At 37.6% G+C, this 20,196-nt stretch overlaps 1 protein-coding gene across 3 annotated transcripts in view; it reads left to right on the top strand.

Moving 5' to 3' along the window:
• Positions 1-18,633, top strand: part of mdfic (MyoD family inhibitor domain containing) — a 51,880-nt gene extending 33,247 nt beyond the window's left edge. For all 3 annotated transcript variants that reach the window (XM_043709555.2, XM_043709553.2, XM_043709556.2), the window contains exons 4-5: positions 5,081-5,356; positions 17,317-18,633. In XM_043709555.2, the coding sequence (XP_043565490.2) occupies positions 5,081-5,356; positions 17,317-17,567 (527 nt within the window). In that variant the 3' untranslated portion in view covers positions 17,568-18,633. The remainder of the gene's footprint in view (positions 1-5,080; positions 5,357-17,316) is intronic.
• The last annotated feature ends 1,563 nt before the right edge of the window (positions 18,634-20,196 follow it).

The raw sequence follows: 20,196 nt of genomic DNA, 5'->3' as shown, positions 1-20,196 counted from the left end.
AGTAGTTTTTTTTCTAACACTCGAGATCAAGCACACCCTGTAGATCCTTGAAGGATGGTTGCAGCAAACCTAGTGCATGAGGTGCATTCTGCAGCAGAAACCTGAAATTCCATACCAAACTTTTATTGAAGACTCACTTTTTCCACTTGCACCAGCATTCAGAATTTTGGAAAAGGCTGAACTTTATCACATTCAGAAACATGGTGTTCCTTGCCTTATAATCATGATGTGGCACTGGTAACAAAAGCTGTGCATGCCATGTGCAAGGCATAGTCTTATTGACTTTAAATGTTGCACTATGAAGAATGTGAAAAACAAGTGGTCAGTTCATCCATTTTGTTTTGAAGAAATTGAAAAGCTGACAAAGAATGTGAATGATTGTGTGCTGTTCGAAAGTAGACTACAGGAGCATTTTGAAAGTTAAATTTAAGTCACCTATTTCAAGCAGTATTTTCTTTGAATATGAATAAATTTGTGGACAGTTATTTTCCACATCTGTTTGTGATTTAAGATATAGAGAACTTAAGTTTTCTGAAGACAATGTTTCCCTGTTCTGCCTGAGCAATGTCATTTAGCTTGGAGATGTTTAAATAGGAGCATTTCTATATGCCCAGCAAAGGGTGGTTCTGTAACTGGAAAACATTTGAAAGTCATTAATTTTGTTTTTATGAGGTTGGAGAGTCACAAACACGTGTTAATAATTTAGGAGCCAGAACTTTATTTTTAATCTGAATTGTAAAATAGGTCGCTACCTGAGTGTAGATGCCAACATTTTTCATCCAAGAATGAGAGGAATGGGTAAAAATGTTCCAATGTAAAGCTCTGATCTTACACCACAAAATGCTTTTGAATTTGGGAAGTTAATCATTGGCAAGGTATTTTGTATGGTGGCCATGTGTGCTTCTAATTACAAATGCAATGGGAGAAATTTTATCTTTGTCAATTGCTAGCCACTTTTATAGATGATCAACCAGATGTTTTGGACTTGAGCCCTCTAAAGTCCAGTTGTGTACTTTAAAGTCACCGCAGTGTTTACATTTATACTTTCCCCCTGAAGGGTATACAAAATAAAAGTATGGTCAGTTAATCTGTTGTTGTTGTTGTTGTTATGGGAATATTGAAAATCTCGTAAAGTTCACAGCAGATGTTTGTGTCTTGCAAATTTGAAACACAGGACTGCTTTTCAAAGTTAATTCTAAAATTAGTTGCATTCTGTTCAATATTTTCTTGAGTTTGTATTTTGAGACTGTAAACAGTTGATTGTTCACATATATTTATGATTGACATTTTACAAACTTTTTTCCAATGATTTCTACATAGAGTAGTTCCAAAACAGAGTATGAAGATGATATAAAACATCATTTTGGAATGGTTTTTGCAGTGAAAATGTTTTCTTACCAATTGAAATATTCCATCTTTTTTAAAAAAAAAACTTTAATAAAATTGCACAACTAATTATCCAAAAATAGCATGATTGTGAAACCAACAGAAGACTTCTCTCCTTCTGCCCTCAGATTTTTTTCAAATGAAACTTTTTTGTTGTTTACAGGATATTTTGATTTGAATGCTGGAATGTACCTTTAAAAATTATAATTATAATCCTGCAAATGAACAAGGTATTAGGAAATGAAGTATTATACCTCACTGACTCAGCCACCTATAGTTCAGAAAATGATTTTTTGAAAAAAAAACTTTAAGCAGCTGATTATCAACACTGTGTCTTATTTCAAGAAATTTTTGTAGCATAGTTAGCTATCAACTACGATAGCTGTTCTGGAGTGCCTCCATTAATTAAGGTTAAAAATCTCTCAACACCAGGTTATAGTCCAACAGGTTTATTTGGAAGCACTAGCTTTCAGAGCACTGCTTCTTCATCAAGTAGCTGTGGAGCAGGACCATAAGACACAGAATTTGTAGCAAAAGATTAGTGTCATGCAACTAAAATGATATATTGAATAAAGCTAGGTTGCTGTTAGGTCTTTCATCTTTTGAATGGATTTCAGGTTTCGGTTCGTTAACACTTAAATCCCAAAACTACTTTTCAGTCACATTCTCGAGATAACTTAAGGTTTTAGAAAAAACAGTGACATCTCAGCTTAGACAGTGCATTAAAGGTGTGAGGTTAGAGTCTGTCTGTATTCCAATCTTGAGTCAGACCTGTTCTATTTCCAAAGTGGAATTTATAAAATATTACATGATTTATTGACTGCCTGCAGATTGTGTTTTTGTTTGAGCAAAATAGAATGTATTTGCAAATATGTCTGTAAATTCCACTTTGGAAATAAAACCAGTCTGACTCATGATTGGGATACAGACAGGGGAGAGGACATAACAAGTGCTCACGCTGTCAATCCCATTGAAGTGAAGCAGCGTTGGAGAGAGGCTTCAGCAATGCTGCAGGTCCCTTACAAATAGGTGTGTGTCTGCTCAGAAACAAACTCTGAGACAAAGAGAGGGAGCAAAGCAGGCTGAGCGAGGAAAAAGGAAACTTCAGAAAACTTCAGAGTCCCATAGGAGAGGCATTGAATCAATTATCTGAATAATCAGTTATCCAAATGAAATACTGCTTGCCCATCTCGTTTGGATAATTGAGGTTCCTCTGTATTTCTGAATTTTCTGCTCCTCACTAGTAGAAATGTCTGCTCCGTAAGGTTTACAATACTGGCATCTAGTACTGCCCTCACATTATCTAGGATAGACTAAAATGTGCATGAGATATTTGTCTTTGTGTTAATTCTCTACACGTTTCTCATCCTGGAATATCTGGCTTTGACTTTGGATCAACAAAGTTGTTGGTAACTATCTGTTTGATCAGTAGATAATTGGTTATCCACATAGATTTAGAATTTCAGACATGATATATATTGTGGTGTTGATTTGATGGGAGGTTGGCTCCCTGGAATTACATAAAACATGTGGGATTCTGTTGATTATTAAACTACTTCCCCATTGAATATTTTTGAACTGTGTACTAGCTGTGATGTACAATCTACCAAGAAGGGTGTGAGGGTTTTAATCTGATAAATGCAAACTCTGGTCAGTTTTAACTGGGTTGGACACATTTGTGAAGGTGAGTGGTCTAATTGTTCCATGTTAGATTTGGTCCATGCTGGCTGAATGTTCCTTTTTATTGCTTCACTGTTGTCTTATGAATGCTGTTAAATTGGTTCAGAGAAGATAATCATGGATTTGCTGTTAGTTTTGATTGTGATAAGGTTAACAGAATGCTAACTACCTATTTCTAAACATTTCCTTCCTTTCAACATTTGTTGAAAATGTTTCTTGACTGACTTCTATATGAGTCAAGGGTGTGGTGCTGGAAAAGCACAGCAGGTCAGGCAGCATCCGAAGAGCAGGAGAATTGACATTTTGGGCATAAACCCTTCATCAGGAAAGGCTTCTGTATGAGGTTGGTGATCACCTTGATTTCATAGAACCTTTTTTATAGTTCTCACATGACCTAGTTAGTGTATTTGGGTTATGTTTTAAGCGTATAAACAATATTGTTGAGCTTGTGCAGATTGCACAATAATCTAATTGCCAGCCCAGATTCATGTTTGTTTTTATGTAGCTTAGTAAATTCTGAGGATACCATCGGCTGAAGTTTCCAAGGAATGCTAATTTCTTATAGATTGCTACTCTGCCCCTTTTTTTTAATGAAGGCAAGAGTTCTGCAGTTCTGGCAGGAGGTTCTGATCACGCCTCCTTCAGAAAGGCAGTTCTGTACTTCATTTTTTGACACTTCTCACATAGTGAAGAACTATCAGAGGAGAGCAAACGTCACTTGCTTTCCACAGCAACCAGCTGTTGTATTCTGACATTTAAAGGTTCAGAATCACCATTGAGACACTTTGACAGCTGCTCTGCAATGGTAAGTGAGGGGTTAAGGGCTAGTAGGTTGGGTGGGTTGCAGGATGCAAAGTGAGTTGGAAGGCACATTGTGTGATACAAGTTGGAAAGTGGTCTAAGTACATTATGCAGTGCTTAGTGTAGGTCAGGATAGGTAAAAGAAATTTGGGTCTGACAGAGAATGGTGGGTGTTGGATTGGGCGATTGAGCGGCAATGGGCTCTGCTCTGGGGTAGGGGAAGGAGTACAGAGAGTCCTAATGGGAGGAGAGGCAGTGGGGTCCAGAGTGGGGCAAGGGATGTGGATCCGAAGCATGCTGAGGTGGTCAGATTCAGAGAGGATTAAGGGAGGGTCTCACTGTGGCCTTGCTTCCTCCACTGCATCCCCCACCCCATCCCACCACCCCTCCCTAGCCACCACCACAACATCCTCCAATCCCTCAGCCCTCGAAGTTTTCCTTTTAGTTCTGGCCTTTGCTGTATCTCTTGTATTGGTTACTCCACTAATGATGCCTATTGTTTTTATCTGCTTTAGGTGCACAGCCTAAAGTTCCCTACCTTAACTTCTTGAGCCCTCTACCCCTCCTCTTCTGAATTGCAGTTTAAAACCTACATCTTTGACTAGACTTTTGGTCAAATGTCCTCTTGTATCCTTTTGTGGAACAGTATCAAAGCTTTTTCAAAGCATTGCCATGGAGAATCTTGGGAAATTCTTTGCATTACAGATGCTATGCAAGTGCAAGTTATAGATGGTATATTGTTGAAATGTTTGTTTCCGCAGGAATTGATTCTATGCTTTGAAATTTCACCAAACTTAGATTGATAAAAGACTTGTGCTTATTCAGTAGAAATAACAATCTTGTAAGCTTTTTACAGCTGAAAGTATTTTTGAGATGTCGTCACTGTTGTGTGGCTTTCTGCTTCCTGAAAAAAGGCAAACTTTGGCACTTACAGAATAACTGTTCTTGCTGTTTTCAATTTTTTTGAGTCAATTCAGTTGTTTTCACTATGTACCAACTGTGCACTAACTTGTATTGAAACTAATGCTGCTTTCTAGCATTTTTAGAAAGCAAAATTATTCCACAGCAGTTATCTCTAGTGTTGAGTTGAAAGTTTATGTTCAAGGATTTCTGCAGGAGTTTATCTTTGATATTGATTTTATTGCACAAGTCAGTTATTGTTTGGAGAATGAAACTGAGTTTTCTTTTGTCTTCCTTTCATATATTCTTTCAGCTCAACCTCAATCACTGCCTTGGCCAACTACTTCAGCACTGGAACAGACTGAGGGGGAAACTGGCAAATTACAAAATGGCCACATGAGTCTGACTAATGTAAATGGAATTCACAATGGGGTCACACGTGGGATTTCAGACCACAGAAAGCTCACTGCTCCAGTCTCTCAAAAAATGCACAGAAAACTTCAATCAAGCCTTTCTGTGAGTAGTAATGGTAGCAGAAAAAGCAAATTAAGCTCTACAAACTCTCAGAAACCAACTTCCACACCAGAAGGTAAGTTTGTCATTCTGCAGAAGTCTTTTTTTATAACCTTACAGTATTCATTTTAAATAATTCCATAGAACAATTCCGTTAAATATTTCTGTGAAACTTGGCACCACTTATCTGTGCTGAATTTTTCCCTGAGCAGCCTTTGTTTTCTTTTTAGATATGCTTTTATCATTCACCTGATTAGAATTTTTAAAATTGCACCACTATTTTGATTCCCCAGAAATAATTCATTCCGTAAACTTTTGAGGACAGTTTTTTTAAACCAGAAAGGAATGAGTTATTTCCCTTTTCTGCCTGTGATTCATTTTTCTTTATCTGGACATCCTGATTTACCAACCGGAAGTATTTTCTAATTTAAGGATCTGACATCTTGCAAACTGTTTGTTTACGTGATCATTCATAATGGTTTATCTTGTATTTCACATAGATTTTGCCGATTTGTCACCCTCAAAATATTATCAGGTTTTTTTTAATGACAAAACCCCTTTAGATTATGCAAGACGTGCGTATTCAAGGACCTGAATTCCTTTGTCTTTCTATCCTTGTAAAAAAAAAACAAGTTCTCCTTTCTTAAGGAAGTGTCATATCAGATGTAAGGTGCCTCACTTTTAATAAATAAGTTAAATAGTACATCCAGGAGGTCTGTGACCAGTGGAGTGCCACAAGGATCGGTGCTGGCTCCTCTACTTTTTGTCATTTACATAAATGATTTGGATGCGAGCATAAGAGGTACAGTTAGTAAGTTTGCAGATGACACCAAAATTGGAGGTGTAATGGACAGCGAAGAGGGTTACCTCGGATTACAACAGGATCTGGACCAGATGGGCCAATGGGCTGAGAAGTGGCAGATGGAGTTGAATTCAGATAAATGCGAGGTGCTGCATTTTGGGAAAGCAAATCTTAGCAGGACTTATACACTTAATGGTAAGGTCCTGAACAAAGAGACCATGGAGTGCAGGTTCATAGCTCCTCGAAAGTGCAGTCACCGGTAGGTAGGATAGTGAAGAAGGCATTTGGTATGCTTTCTTTTATTGGTCAGAGGATTGAGTACAGGAGTTGGGAGGTCATGTTGCGGCTGTATAGGACATTGGTTAGGCCACTGTTGGAATATTGTGTGCAATTCTGGTCTCCTTCCTATCGGAAAGATGTTGTGAAACCTGAAAGGGTTCAGAAAAGATTTATAAGGATATTGCCAGGGTTGGAGGATTTGAGCTATAGGGAGAGGCTGAACAGGCTGGGGCTGTTTTCCTTGGTGCGTCGGAGGCAAAGGGGTGACCTTATAGAGGTTTTCAAAATTATGAGGGGCATGGATAGGATAAATAGGCAAAGTCTTTTCCTTCGGGTTGGGGAATCCAGAACTAGAGGGCATAGGTTTAGGGTGAGAGGGAAAAGATATAAAAGAGGCCTAAGGGGCAAATTTTTCACGCAGAGGGTGGTACGTGTATGGAATGAGCTGCAGAGGAAATGGTGGAGGCTGGTACAATTGCAACATTTAAAAGGCATTTAGATGGGTATATGAATAGGAAGGGTTTGGAGGGATATGGGCCGGGAGCTGACAGATGGGACTAGATTGGTTTGGGATATCTGGTCGACATGGACGGGTTGGACCGAAGGGTCTGTTTCCATGCTGTACATCTCTGTGACTCTATGACACCCTTATGATCACGTCACAAAAATTGTACATGAGCCAATTCCACCTCTTCCTCACTTGGCAACCATTCCTTTGCTCTTGATGTAGGGTAATTGGATGCTATATTCATTCAGTAGTTATGGCTGATTTTCCATTCCCTATCATATTGATGATTGACTGTATTGCATCTCCCATAATCTTGCTGAGATCAGCTAACTCAGCATGGAGTGAAATTTGAAGTTGAAAACCACCTGCTTTTGATGACTTCGTAGCAAAAGTTTGGGACAAAACAAGCATTTTTTTTTTTGAGTGCAACTCCTTCTGATAAATGCTGTTTTGCAGATTTCCGAGATGACTGCCTAAAATGAGTACTAGGTTGTTAATGTAAATAAGTGAGGGGAATATAGTTTGCCTTAGACAGGACCCGAGGGCACGGCCTTCGAGTAAAGAGAAGATCTTTTTAGAATGGAGATAAGGAGAAACGTCTTCAGGCTTGTAAAACTTGTCAGTAGTGAAGCAGAAGCTGGGAAATACGCTGGTTGGAATTCTTAGGCATTGGTGCCTCTTAAGCGGTAACCAGGCAAATCTTGATACAGACTGAGAAACAATTTTGGACAATTGTCAGACCTTCCAGTTTGGTTGCATGCAATCAGCCTGCAAAAGTTTGCAGGTTGAAAAATAAACCATAACCAATTTTCATACTGGATCTCTGAAAAAGAGGAATCTTTTCAACAAATCTTTTCAGTCTCACTTTTTACTTTCACCCAATTTGAGATGAATAATTCAACGATGAGATACGATTTGCAGGTGTAGATGACACCGAGTCCTTTACGACTGCAGTTGTACACACTTCATTTAAATTTAGGCAGTAAAAATTAACATTCCTAGGATGCTTGAATTCTGATCAAGTAACTAAAAGACTGATGTTTAACTTTCTTTTGAACTTATCCAACCAATTCAGTTGTTTGTTAATGTACTGGAATAGCTGTCACAACTTTGTCTTAAGTATTCTTTTGTTTTCAGTGGCATTGGTTGCACAGCATGGGGTTTATGATCTGTGTGTGTGTCACACTGACCAATACAATCATTAATCATGGTGGATGATGGGGGTGAGGTGTGCTAGAAAGATGGCCAAACTAACATGGATGACCTGAACTTGGTATTTTGGCTTTTGTATCAGCCCTTGTGCACTTGGACAGTTTTTGTTTTGGTTGGTTGGCCAAAGTACTTCAATGAGATGAGGTCACATATAAAATCATTGTTACTTTATTGTGCAGATAGCTAAGGAATTGGAGAGTGATGGTTAGTAAAAAGAAACCATTGGCTTCACTTAAACTTGTGAATAAGAGAAATACAAAGTTTTGAATCTGTGTATCCCTGCTTTGAAACTGAGGGATGCGGGGGTGAATGAAATGATCTAAAATCCCAAAATGGCGTTGAAGATTGCTGGTAGTTGATAGATCTACAACTTAATATAGCATTTAAATTGCTATTACTTTCACCATCTTGTGAAAATGTCATCTCCTGGGACTGTAAAAAAGATGCATTAACCTTTGGCATGATTGTTAGTTACACTGGATGTTAAAATCCTAGGAAGGAAAAGAAATTGCAGGAATTCTAAAAGGATGTTGATAATTGATAAGTAACCTAATTTGTTTCTTAAATGAGGCTCTCACTGGTCTGTGGCACATACAATCAACACCAAAATTGTATCTTAAAAAAAAGCTACTTTTAGTTTCAGTGTAACCTTTGCAAATTGAGGTTTTTGACTTAAGAATAATGCAAATCCAATGTTTCAGGCCTGATTCTGGACCAAAGCAACGTAAGAGTCATGCTGCTTCCATTCAGTGTCAGTTTGAGGATTCTGGGTTTATACTCGATGGAGTTTAGAAGGATGAGGGGGCATCTAATTGAAACATCCAGAATATTGAATGGCCTGCACAGAGTAGATGTTGGGAAGATGCTTCCATTGATAGGAGAGAGTAGGACCCGAGGGCACAGCCTTCGAGTAAAAAGAAGATCTTTTTAGAATGGAGATAAGGAGAAACGTCTTCAGCCAGATGATAGTGAATCTATGGAATTCATTGCCACAGAAGGCTGTGGAGGCCAGGTCATTGAGTATATTTAATACTGAAAGATGTTTGAGTGTCAAGGGGATCAAAGGTTACAGGGAGAAAGCAGGAGAATGGGATTGAGAACTTGTCAGCCCTCTTTGAATGGTGGAGCAGATTGGATGGGCTGAATAACCTAATTTCTGCTCCTATGTCTTATGGTCTATAACAAGGCCTGGTGTGTGGGGCTTGGCATTAGAACATGGTAACTGGTGCCTTGAGCCCTAAGGTTGTTGAACTCAACATTGAGATAAGAAAGCTGTAGGGTTTCCAAGGAGAAAATGAGGTGCTACTCCTCCAGCCTGAGCTTCACTTCATTGGAGTATTGCAGCAAGCCTGAGACAGAGAGGTTGGCCAGGGGACAAGACATGTTGACGTTGCAGACAACTGAAAGCTCAGGGTCTCTTTTGCAGACAAAGTCCAAAGATATGCAGGTCAGGTGAATTGGCCATGCTAAATTGCCCATCGTGTTAGGTGCATGAGTCAGAGGGGAATGGGTCTTGCTGAATTACTCTTGGGAGGGTCGGTGTGGACTGGTTGGGCTGAAGGGCCTGTTTCCACACTGTAGGGGATCTAATCTAATCTAAATGTAGGTGTTCTGCTAGCAATCACCAGTATACGCATTGTTTCCCCACTGTTAAGCAGACCACATTGTGAGCAGTGGATATAGTGGACTAGATTGAGTGAAGTGCTGTTTCACTTGGAAGGTGTGTTTGGGACCTTGGGTACTGAGGAGGGAGGAAGTAAATGGGCAGGCGTTCGACCTTCTGCAGTCTACATTTATGGATAAATGTAGGCCATATTAATACTACCTACATCCCATTTTAAAAAAATCTCTTGGATCAACTGCACTCCTCAAGCACTTTTTTTTTTCAAAAACCTACATTCAAATAATTTAAAGTATGACTATAAGTCTGAACATTTTGAACATAACTGTTGGGCAAGCAATGATGTAGCTGACCAATGAATTCATGTATCAACCAGGCTGGACACTTTTAGGCTGAAATTGAATTCTGACACTGGAGAAACACCGCAGCTTCTAGAGAAGAAGATGTCACCTGTTTCTTTTCTAAATGCCGCTCAACAAATTACACTCGAAACTGCCATCAATTTGGTGATGGTTTGCATTTCTTGCAATGTAACTAGGTGTTTATTCAATTTAATTTTCACTTCTGCAGGGGACTGGCACATATATTGCATAAATATGAAAATTTCTGAACTGGATACCTTTATTGGGTTTAAAATATAGTGGCTTCATCAAATGCTTAGTTAGATCCTTTTTCTAATTTGCATTTAAACAGAGACTAGTCTGCTGAGTTTCTGATCTGTATTGAATAAAAATGTGATTTATTCATACTTGCGAATTTCCCTCTTCCAGTTAAATCTTCGCCAGTAGTTTATTTTACTAGTGCCTTATTTGCATTTTATAATGGAGCAACTCAGTCATACATATTTCTTGTATTTGTATTTAACCAAAGGAATGCCAGTTCTCTCTAGTCTTTAATGTACTTTTTGTCTTTTCAAATCACTTTGCGTTTAGTGAAGCTAGAAAGTGCATTTATAGTCTTTTAATCGATGTCTTGAACTTGCATAATACCTGAAAGTGGAGATAAATTGATGAGTCAATTACTGCTTCTGCCTTCGGGGCCTAACAGTCAGTTATATTAATGATAATTAATAGACTTTAGTGAGCAACTAATTTTTCAGGAAATCAAAACAGGATGTACAAGACATGAAGGAAGTGAGTTGAGGGCTCTATTTGAAGCAGAATGTTAATGGGTGATTTTTTTTCCAAAGAACACAGCATTCCTGCCTGTAGGCTTCATAGACTTCAACTCATTATCTCATTGATCTAATTTTGTAATGTTTCACTTTTGTACATTTTTTTGGGGACAGAAAACAAATTTACACATGAAACTATTCCATAAACAATACAGATATTTCACTGGATCTGTAGACAGAATATGTGTGCAGCTCATTCATTTTTTTTTTCTCCTGGAACCTAAATATGCATTTGTCTCTTACAAGAATAGGTTACATGTCTACATATGACTTGGGGAATGTATGAAGCAAGGGGAGTGATCAAAAATAGAATATCCCTGAAGAAGAATATCTCTTTTTTTCAAGTGCATTTTGGTATGGCAGTATTCTTAATTAATTCAAATTGGGACAGAGAAAATGTATGCCACAATCCATTTCAAGTGCAGTACCTGTACAATAAACAACAAAATATATAAAACTGTCGCATATGCAACAAAGTTGTTGAAAGCTGTTGAATAAGCAAAATAGGATATAGCCTGGAGGGCATTTTTGTTTAGTATAGTTATTTTTCCCCATACTATGTGCAATATGATTATTTGACAAAAAAAACCTTCAGTTATGTAAATGAATTATCTGCAGTAACTTTGCAGGTGTATTAGGATGCAATTAGACTAGTTGGCTAGATGGTTATAGGATGATGCAGAACGATACCAATAGTGCAGCTTCAATCCCTGTACTGGTTGCTATGGTTCGTGGAGGCTCTGTCCTGAACATGATGTAGAATTGTGTTCCTCAAGCCATGTAACCAGTTCTCTTCTTCCCTGCACCCCCCCCCCCCCCCCCCACCCCCATTTTGTATGACCAATCATCTATTGTATTATTTGCCTTTATATTTGTTCATGGGATGTGGGTGTTGATGGCTAGGCCAGCATTTTTTTTGTTAACCTCTAATTGCCCTGTTTCTATCTTTTTAAGTAGCTTACTAGAACTATATTTGTGACCTCCTTCTGTACTTTGCTGGAATCCAAAATTATAAGAGATTTAGTTTTTTTGCATGTTTAATGTTTACTATTTTGGTAACTTTTGTAGAGGACAAATACTAGAAAATCCACCACGTCCACAACTGCACCATGCTGGCCGAAAATCTTATTCTATACTTTTTGTGCTCATCTTAACACTTCAGCAATATTCATGCTGCTATCAAAAACAAATGTGCATAGAGTAGGAGTTATTATTCTTGTGTGTTCACCAGCAGCAGAACTTTGTTTCTGTAAACCTGTGCTACTGCTATGCTTGCTGTGAATGGTGAACTAGGTAATCATATGACTGCCTTGTTCTGGTGAGAGCAGTAGCCTGCATCTTGAGATGTTCCCAGGAGCACACCCATGCTGTTGGTGAAACTGTCAGTCAAAAGGAAAACCAAGTTGCAGGTTAGTATTCTCAGCGCTAAGAGCCTGCAGCTGAATGAGATTGCAAATTGAGCACTTGTTCATATATAAATTCACTGGAGGCAATTTTAAGCTAACCTGTTCAATTGGTAGAATTGTGAGTTATTTACTCCCGATTTTTTAAAAAAATTTTTTTAAAATTATCCATTCAAATCAATCCAGAGACTTGTGTGGAGTCAACATTCCACTTGATGTTAGTGGGTTTCCCAGCCAGCGAGTAAGTCTAAAGTCCCCCGATCATTGCCTATTGATGTGCTTACTAACAAGAATATGGTTTAAAGTGCAAACCTCACTTCATGACAACAAATAGAATAACCTGCCATGGAATGTCTCTCCAATTTATATTTTCCTCCTCCTGGAGTGTTGCTGAACAAAGAGACCTTGGAATGCAGGTTCACAGCTCCTGGAAAGTGGAGTCACAGATAGATAGGATAGTGAAGAAGGCATTTAGGAGGTCATGTTGTGGCTTGAACAGGACATTGGTTAGGCTACTTTTGGAATATTACATGCAATTCTGGTCTCCTTCTCATCAGAAGGATGTTGTGAAACTTGAAAGAGTTCAGAAAAGATTTATAAGGATGTTGCCGGGGTTGGAGGATTTGAGCTATAGGGAGAGGTTGAATAGGCTGGGCTGTTTTCTCTGGAGTGTCGGATGCTGAGAGGTGACCTTGTAGAGGTTTATAAAGTCATGAGGGGCATGAATAGGATAAATAGACAAAGTCTTTTCCCTGGGGTGGGGAAGTCCAGAAGTAGAGGGCATAGGTTTAGGATGAGAGGGGAAAGATATAAAAGGGACCTAAGGGGTAACTTGTTCAGGCAGAGGGTGGTACATGTATGGAATGAGCTGGCAGAGGAAGTGGTGGAGGCTGGTACAATTGCAACATTCAAACGACATATGGTTGGGTATATGAAAAGGAAGGGTTTGGAGGGATAAGGGGTGAGTGCTGGCAGGTGGGCCTAAATTGGGTTGAGATATCTGGTCGGCATGATGAGTTGGACTGAAGGGTCTGTTTCAGTGCTGTACATCTCTATGACTCAATGATGATACTGTATTCTTAATTGCATTTTGAATTTTATTATAAAATGGTCTTTCTAGATCTCAAACTTAGTTAAAGCCATCTGAACTTTCATTGAGATAAATCTGTCAGTGAATTACTCTGTCTTGGTGAAAATAAGTATGCACTAAGTCCACTTAGTATTAAATTTAAAGAGTACACCTCAACAGAATTTTCAACTCTTCTATATTTTGAATGTTGCTAAGTGTATAGTTTGATATCCTTATGTTATAGACTTCAATGAGTGTCTGTGTAGTGTAAAATGTACAAGTTAAGCTTGATTTATGTAACACAATCCATTAACTTTGTTGTCCTTTAGACTGACACAGGGACTCTGAATTAGTTTTTGCAGTCTCAATCCACTTGATTGCATTGCAGGTATTTACACACATCTGTCCTGATGAATTTGGGTCACCTTCTTAGAATAGTATATCCTATCCTACACTCCAACGGAATGAAGAAACTTTACCACACGCTTAATATGTGAGATCTCCAAGATTCTGAATTGAAATTTCATGGAAAAATATTCATTTCTTCATTTTGGTCAACCTACACCTTAATGAGCATTAAAATAACTGAAACCAGTTTCATTTCTTGTGTTCCAATGAGCTTTCGCCATTGACCTTTTTTGTTATGAAGGTGGTTATGTTTTAGCAGTAGCATTTCTCTGCTGCTGGCTAACAAGAAGCTGCATTCTTTTGGTATTAACTGGATTTGTTCTTGTGGGAACCACTTTTTGAGCTGCACCTGCAAGCACAAGTTTTAAGAGGCAAAACATGATCTGTTAGGATAGATGAATGATTACTGTTAACTGAGGTGTGGATTTGAATTTGAGTGCCTCTATTAGGAATCTTGGAAACTATAGAGAGTGCAATTGGACTGTCCACTATAAATGCCATACGAAATTAAAGCTTACAATATCTAACTGCTACATACACATGTTTATCTACTTTGAAGGAACAAGTCACCTCGCATATTCTTACCTTTTTTCTTTTGTCCTTGTATTAGATCATAAATTGGTTTAAACATTTGAATATTTCCTTTCTTTATTTGTATATTAGACTTCATGTATACAATAATTAGACTCAAATTTTTAAGAGTATATGTGGGAAGAAGATTTGAAAGAATGTGATAATTTTCATGATCTTGGATTTATTTATTTTACTGGACTTGTTTTGTTTATTCAGACTTTCCTTTCTGCACCAGATTGCTGGGCTTCTTTAGTACAGGATCTTTGTTTTTGTCACTGTTCTGAGATCACCTTTAGTTTTGCTCTTGCCACCCTACTATCTGTGATTCTTGCTGTGATTGCAGTGCCTGTTTCTGTATGAAACTTGAGGAAGCCCCTGCTGAGGACCCCAACCACATCTGTGACTTCAACTTTACACTGTCTTTGATTCTTGGTGTGAGACAACCAAATGTCTGGAGATTTGCTTTGAGTGCTCTGAACTCTGACAGCATAGCTGGCTAAGACCGTACTGGCCTAAGGTTTATGTTGTAAAAATGACCTTAACGATATGTTAATGTCATGTTCAAACCTTAAATTAGCTACTAAGGGAAAACCTTGAATTAGTTCTCTTCAGTCAGCAAAAAATTAGAGTTCAAAGACTAAATTGGGTAACAAACTTCAATTATAAAGTCTACTTGCGTGCAATTCAAATATATGCATTGGCAAACATTTTCTTGAGTTCTCCAGATCGACTGATGTAACATCAGAAACATTGTTTAAGTGATTAAATGAGCATCCCTGATTTTTATCTAATTTACATGTACCGATAAGGATATAACCAGTGCAATTCTTTAGAATCCTTGATTTAGTTTTATTTATGTAAGTGTGATCTATTTTTAATTCAAGAATCTTGTACAAAATAAAAACTCTGGTTGAATGTAAGAAACAGTAAGTTAGTATATTAATAAAAAGAAATGATCAGAAACTTGGATGGAAGTGGAATGATCTGTGGAACATAAGTTCAAATCAAGCCCATATACATCAGCTGAAGATTTGCTGTTTGACCCTATGTGAAATCAGTTGGTTATTCCAAACTTCGAACCTGGCCTACAGGGATCTACAAACCAAAACTGGCATTGATTGGCAATTTCCCAGTGGGTGGTATAGAAATTGCAAATCAAATCTGACTGCTCAAATAGATTTTGCTCATAAGTTGAAATGGAAGCATGTTTTCGTGATAGAGCAGGGGAAGTTTTGTTTCTGCATCTGAAAAGGGAATGTTTCATGTTGGTGATATTGAATACTCAAGTGGAAAGAATTCCATTGCATAGCACAAAATGCAATCACCAAACAGTTTTTATTATTCATATAAATCATTGAAACTCTGTTTGGAAGACTTCAGTTATATTAGATAGAATCCCTGCAGTGTGGAAACAGGCCCTTCGGTCCAACAAGGCCATGTCGACCCTCCGAAGAGTAACCCACTCGGACTCATTTCCCCCTACCCTATAATTAACCCTGACTAATGCACCTAACCTATACATCCCTGAACACAAGGGCAATTTAGCATAATTAATCCACCTAACCTGCACATCTTTAGACTATGGGAGGAAACTGGAGCACCCAGAGGAAACCCACGCAGACACTGGGAGCATGTGCAAACTCCACACAGACAGTCGCCCGAGGCTGGAATTGAACCTGGGTCCCTGGTGCTGTGAGGCAGGGATGTATTGGATAAACATTTTAGATATTATCTTTAAATTGAACTACTTGCCTCATATTTGTTTCGTTAATGTGTAATTTATGATTCCAGCTAGTCACTTGCATGTGATTTCATCTTTTTCAATGCATACTCATCAACATATTAACTTTTAAGTAAAGAACTTATTTTTTATGAACTCCAACATTTGATATAAATTAAGCAAAATGGTTTATACTTGTGTGTAACATTCTGTGAAGAATGCAGAAGCCACTAAAACTTCAATGTGTCTTTTATCCAGCCTGTATACTGGTGCCTCTGGTTACTTCGAGCACAGTTCAAAAGTACTTTACAATCCTGGTCTTTTTAGAATCTTAACATGGTCAAGAAAGGAACACCCAGTTTAATCACTTCAAAATAGCATGAAATATTTCCTTGGACATATGAAAGGAAATTGAATGCTTCATTTAGTATCCCTTGCCACAGCCAGATGTACGCTGTCATAATATTTGCTTTTGGTGTTTTTGGGAATGGAACACAAAGTAGAATGTGTTTTTTTTTCTCTTTCTTTCTATCAGGATCACTGCAGTGTGAATTGAGTAAACAGGAATATTGAAATACTTCAATATTTCTGCTACCCATTATTGACATTAAATGTAGAAATATAGAAAATGGGAGTAGGAGCAAGTCATTTGGCACTTTGAGCCTCTCCACCATTGGAATTTGTCATCAAAACTCAGTACACTTTTCCCACTTTCTCTCCTTTTTTCTTTTATCCCTTTAGCTCTAAAACTATATCTAACTCTTGAAAACATTGTGTTTTGACCTCGACTGCTTCCGGTGGCAGAGAATTGCACAGGCTCCCCACTTTCTGGGTGAAGAAATTTCTCCTCCACTCGATCATACACTGTGTACCCTGTATCCTTAGACTGTGAGCCCTGATTCTGTGTTCTCTGGTTATTTGTGCCATCCTTTCTGCAGTCACCCGTTCTAATCCTGTTAGAATTTCGTAGGCTTTTATGAGATCCTGCCTCATTTTTTGAAACCTGAACTGCTCCCAGTGCTCAGATCTGCTGCTTTCTCTTGGCCAATTTGAATGTCCCCTGTAGATTTCTCAAATAATTAATTTTTACAGTAACAAAATGATCATTGTACATTACTGCTGATCAGGAAACATCTTCAATGTGTTTTAACTTAGTGTTGTCTATTATCTTGCTATTGTGTGATGCCATGCTTTGATTCTCTTTCCTTCCCCCAATTACAATTTGTGGTGTAACTAGTAATTTGCATTCTGTTTTCCCCCATTGAAGATGGCTGTGTACATTGCATTCTCACCTGTCTATTCTGTGAGTTCGTCACCTTCTGCAACATTATCCTGGGACAAGCTTCCTGTGGTATCTGTACATCTGAAAACTGTTGCTGCTGTTGTGGAGCAGATGATCTTGGGGATGATTGTAACTGCCCATGTGACATGGATTGTGGCATTATGGATGCCTGCTGCGAGTCTTCGGACTGCTTGGAAATCTGTATGGAATGTTGTGGGATTTGCTTTCCTTCTTGATCATCTGGAGCAGCATGATTTCTAAAAGCAAGCTGAATAAAGTGGAGACAATGTTCATACTGTTGCCAAGACAGGAGATGTCAAAATACTCTGGTCGTGTTCAACATTGTGAAGACAAAATGGTTGCACTCTCACTTCTACATAGACCTAAAAATAACTTGTGTGGAATCTTATATCATCTCTCTATATGAATATGGACCATAGATTTGGTGATTTTGTTTTAAAAAATGTGCAGTTCGAGTTTGCAAATGTTGTTTTGTTATTAGGCAAAGGTGTTGCCATGGAACATTGTATATTAACTAACATGTATGTATGCAGTTTCAAAACCAAAGCTGTTTCTCCTCAAACCTTTGAAATGCATTCATGTTGTATGTCATTTGTGATACATACTTTTAAAAAAAATCTTTATTATATAGTTAGATTTACAATCCAGGTTCACAACTTTCTGCCTTAATTTTTCTTGATGCTTTTGGATCACATTAAAGGAATCTGTTTGGTTGTGAATTCCATTAAATACCATATTAAATTATTAAATATGCATTTTACTGTAAACTACTGTTAAGAACATTCTTTAAGTGTCTGGTTTAAAAACAAATTAAGGATTTAATTGTGTAAATGCTTTTTGATGCACTCTTAAAAACAATGATTTTTTTTTTACAAATATTCATCTCTGCTTAATTTCCTGAAGTAATTTTTTAATTGAAAACCAGATTAAGCGTACCTGCATGGGGAAAGTGGGAGGGATTTTCCATACTCTTGTTTCCTTTAATTTAAGACTTTTTTTTTCTGGAAATTTTCTGGAAACTTTATTGTGTTGAGTAATAATGGACCAAATTAAGCTGATAAAGCAATATAGTATTGCTGGATGGAAACATTTGCTTACATTTTTAAAAAGTTGTTTTTTTTTTCCTTTTGATTTGTATGTAGCTTTATTTTGTGAGATCAACGAAAGGAAGCCAGATACATATATTTTTATGCCTTTCTGTATTTTTTTTAAAGACTAGAACATTACCCTAAGCCATGTACTAAAACAACCAACATCAAAATAAAGTAATTAGACTTTAAAGATGTGGCTATATTTTGTTCAATCCTGTGTGAATGTGTAATCTGGATTGGCAAATTGAACTTTATTGAATATTTTCTGAATTGAAGCATTATTTCTCTTCCTTAAAAAGTTAGTAACATTAAGAGGATGTGCAAATATGGGTCACACTGAACAATGAAAATGACAACTACGTAACAGCCTAAGAGTCTGACAGTGCAAATAATGAAGCCCTTGAATATTACTTCATTTGTTAGACAATAGGTACAGCTGTAAGTCTATATGTAGTCAAGGCAGCTTTGCTAGGCAAACTTTTCTTCATTTTAAAAAAAATGATCATTCATGAGTTGTGTAAGAGTAATGGATTGGTATATAATGGTTTGAGATTAAATGTTGGCTATAAAGTATCAACCTAACCCCCCACACAAGTCTGTGAGATGTGCGTTTTTATAAACAACATGAATGAATATGATTTTAAATCAATTCCTGAGGCAAAAAACGGTCTTGCAGAGAGTAGCCTTTTATTATATTAGGAATGTTGTGGCCAGTATTATTAAGTACTTTGTGTTTAAAAAGCTGATTCCAAAAAGTGAAATTTGATAGTTTGGCATTTCTCTTAGTACTTTTGGTTTGCCAACAGTACAAACCTCCTTGGTGGCTTTCTGAAAGAATATATAACTTAAGAATGGTAATCTTTATATTGTACTTTATAAAATTGATTCTGTGCACACCTGAAAAGTTATTTCCTTTAACTTGCACAGCAAAACATGGGAAGAAGAGTTGGTGACTACCTTTTCATGAGCATTTAATAGATCATCACCTTCAATAAGGCTAGTCTCTGGTTATTTACTTTAGGCTTCAGGGATGCTTTTGGGCATCTTTTTGGTTGATTGGCCCATGTTTTAGGTATTTGTGAGCATGAATTTATAAAAGAAAAGTCCTTGATACTTATTCATAATGGCTGAACATAAGAATGCTGCTAGTTGTACCTTTTAAACTGGCATCACAATTAAACAGTAGCAGCAAGAGCTGTAAAGGATGTGACAGTGAAAAAGGCATTCCAAAACTGAACATTCTGCAAGTGGAGAAGCAGGATGTATTGAACAAGAAAGAGACGTTACTATTTGTGCCATCTGTTGGAGTGAGAATTGCAGCCCAATGTTAGTGTATGCACTACACTGCCCAAGGAAATTCTATAGATCACTGTGTCTATAAACTTTCATATGTTTGAATTGTTGCAAACGGCATCTAGTGGCATCAGTAAAACAGTGCAGATTTCTGTGCTTGTAGTCTGGCAAGTCACTGATGCATTCCTACAATGTATCATCTTCCTCCTGGAGGATTTCCAAAGAAATTTAAAGCATCAGGGCACTGCTTTTCCCATAATAATGGCTTCTTGCAAATTTAGGGAGGGAATGCAGTCATGGAAACCTGAATCCTTCTCTCTCCAACCATCATACCCCTCCTTTGAGTGTCAATCATCCTTTAATAGGAAATTCTTTCAATTAATCTATCAATGCTTAATATTTTGTCAGTGCATATAAAAATATGTACAGATTGTTGACCAGAAATCATAACACATACTTG

This window comes from Chiloscyllium plagiosum, unplaced genomic scaffold, assembly GCF_037043375.1.
Source record: "Chiloscyllium plagiosum isolate Xiang-an unplaced genomic scaffold, Cpla_swu_hap1 HiC_scaffold_19, whole genome shotgun sequence".
NCBI lineage: Eukaryota > Metazoa > Chordata > Chondrichthyes > Orectolobiformes > Hemiscylliidae > Chiloscyllium > Chiloscyllium plagiosum.
This window is presented reverse-complemented; position numbering and strand designations above follow the sequence as displayed.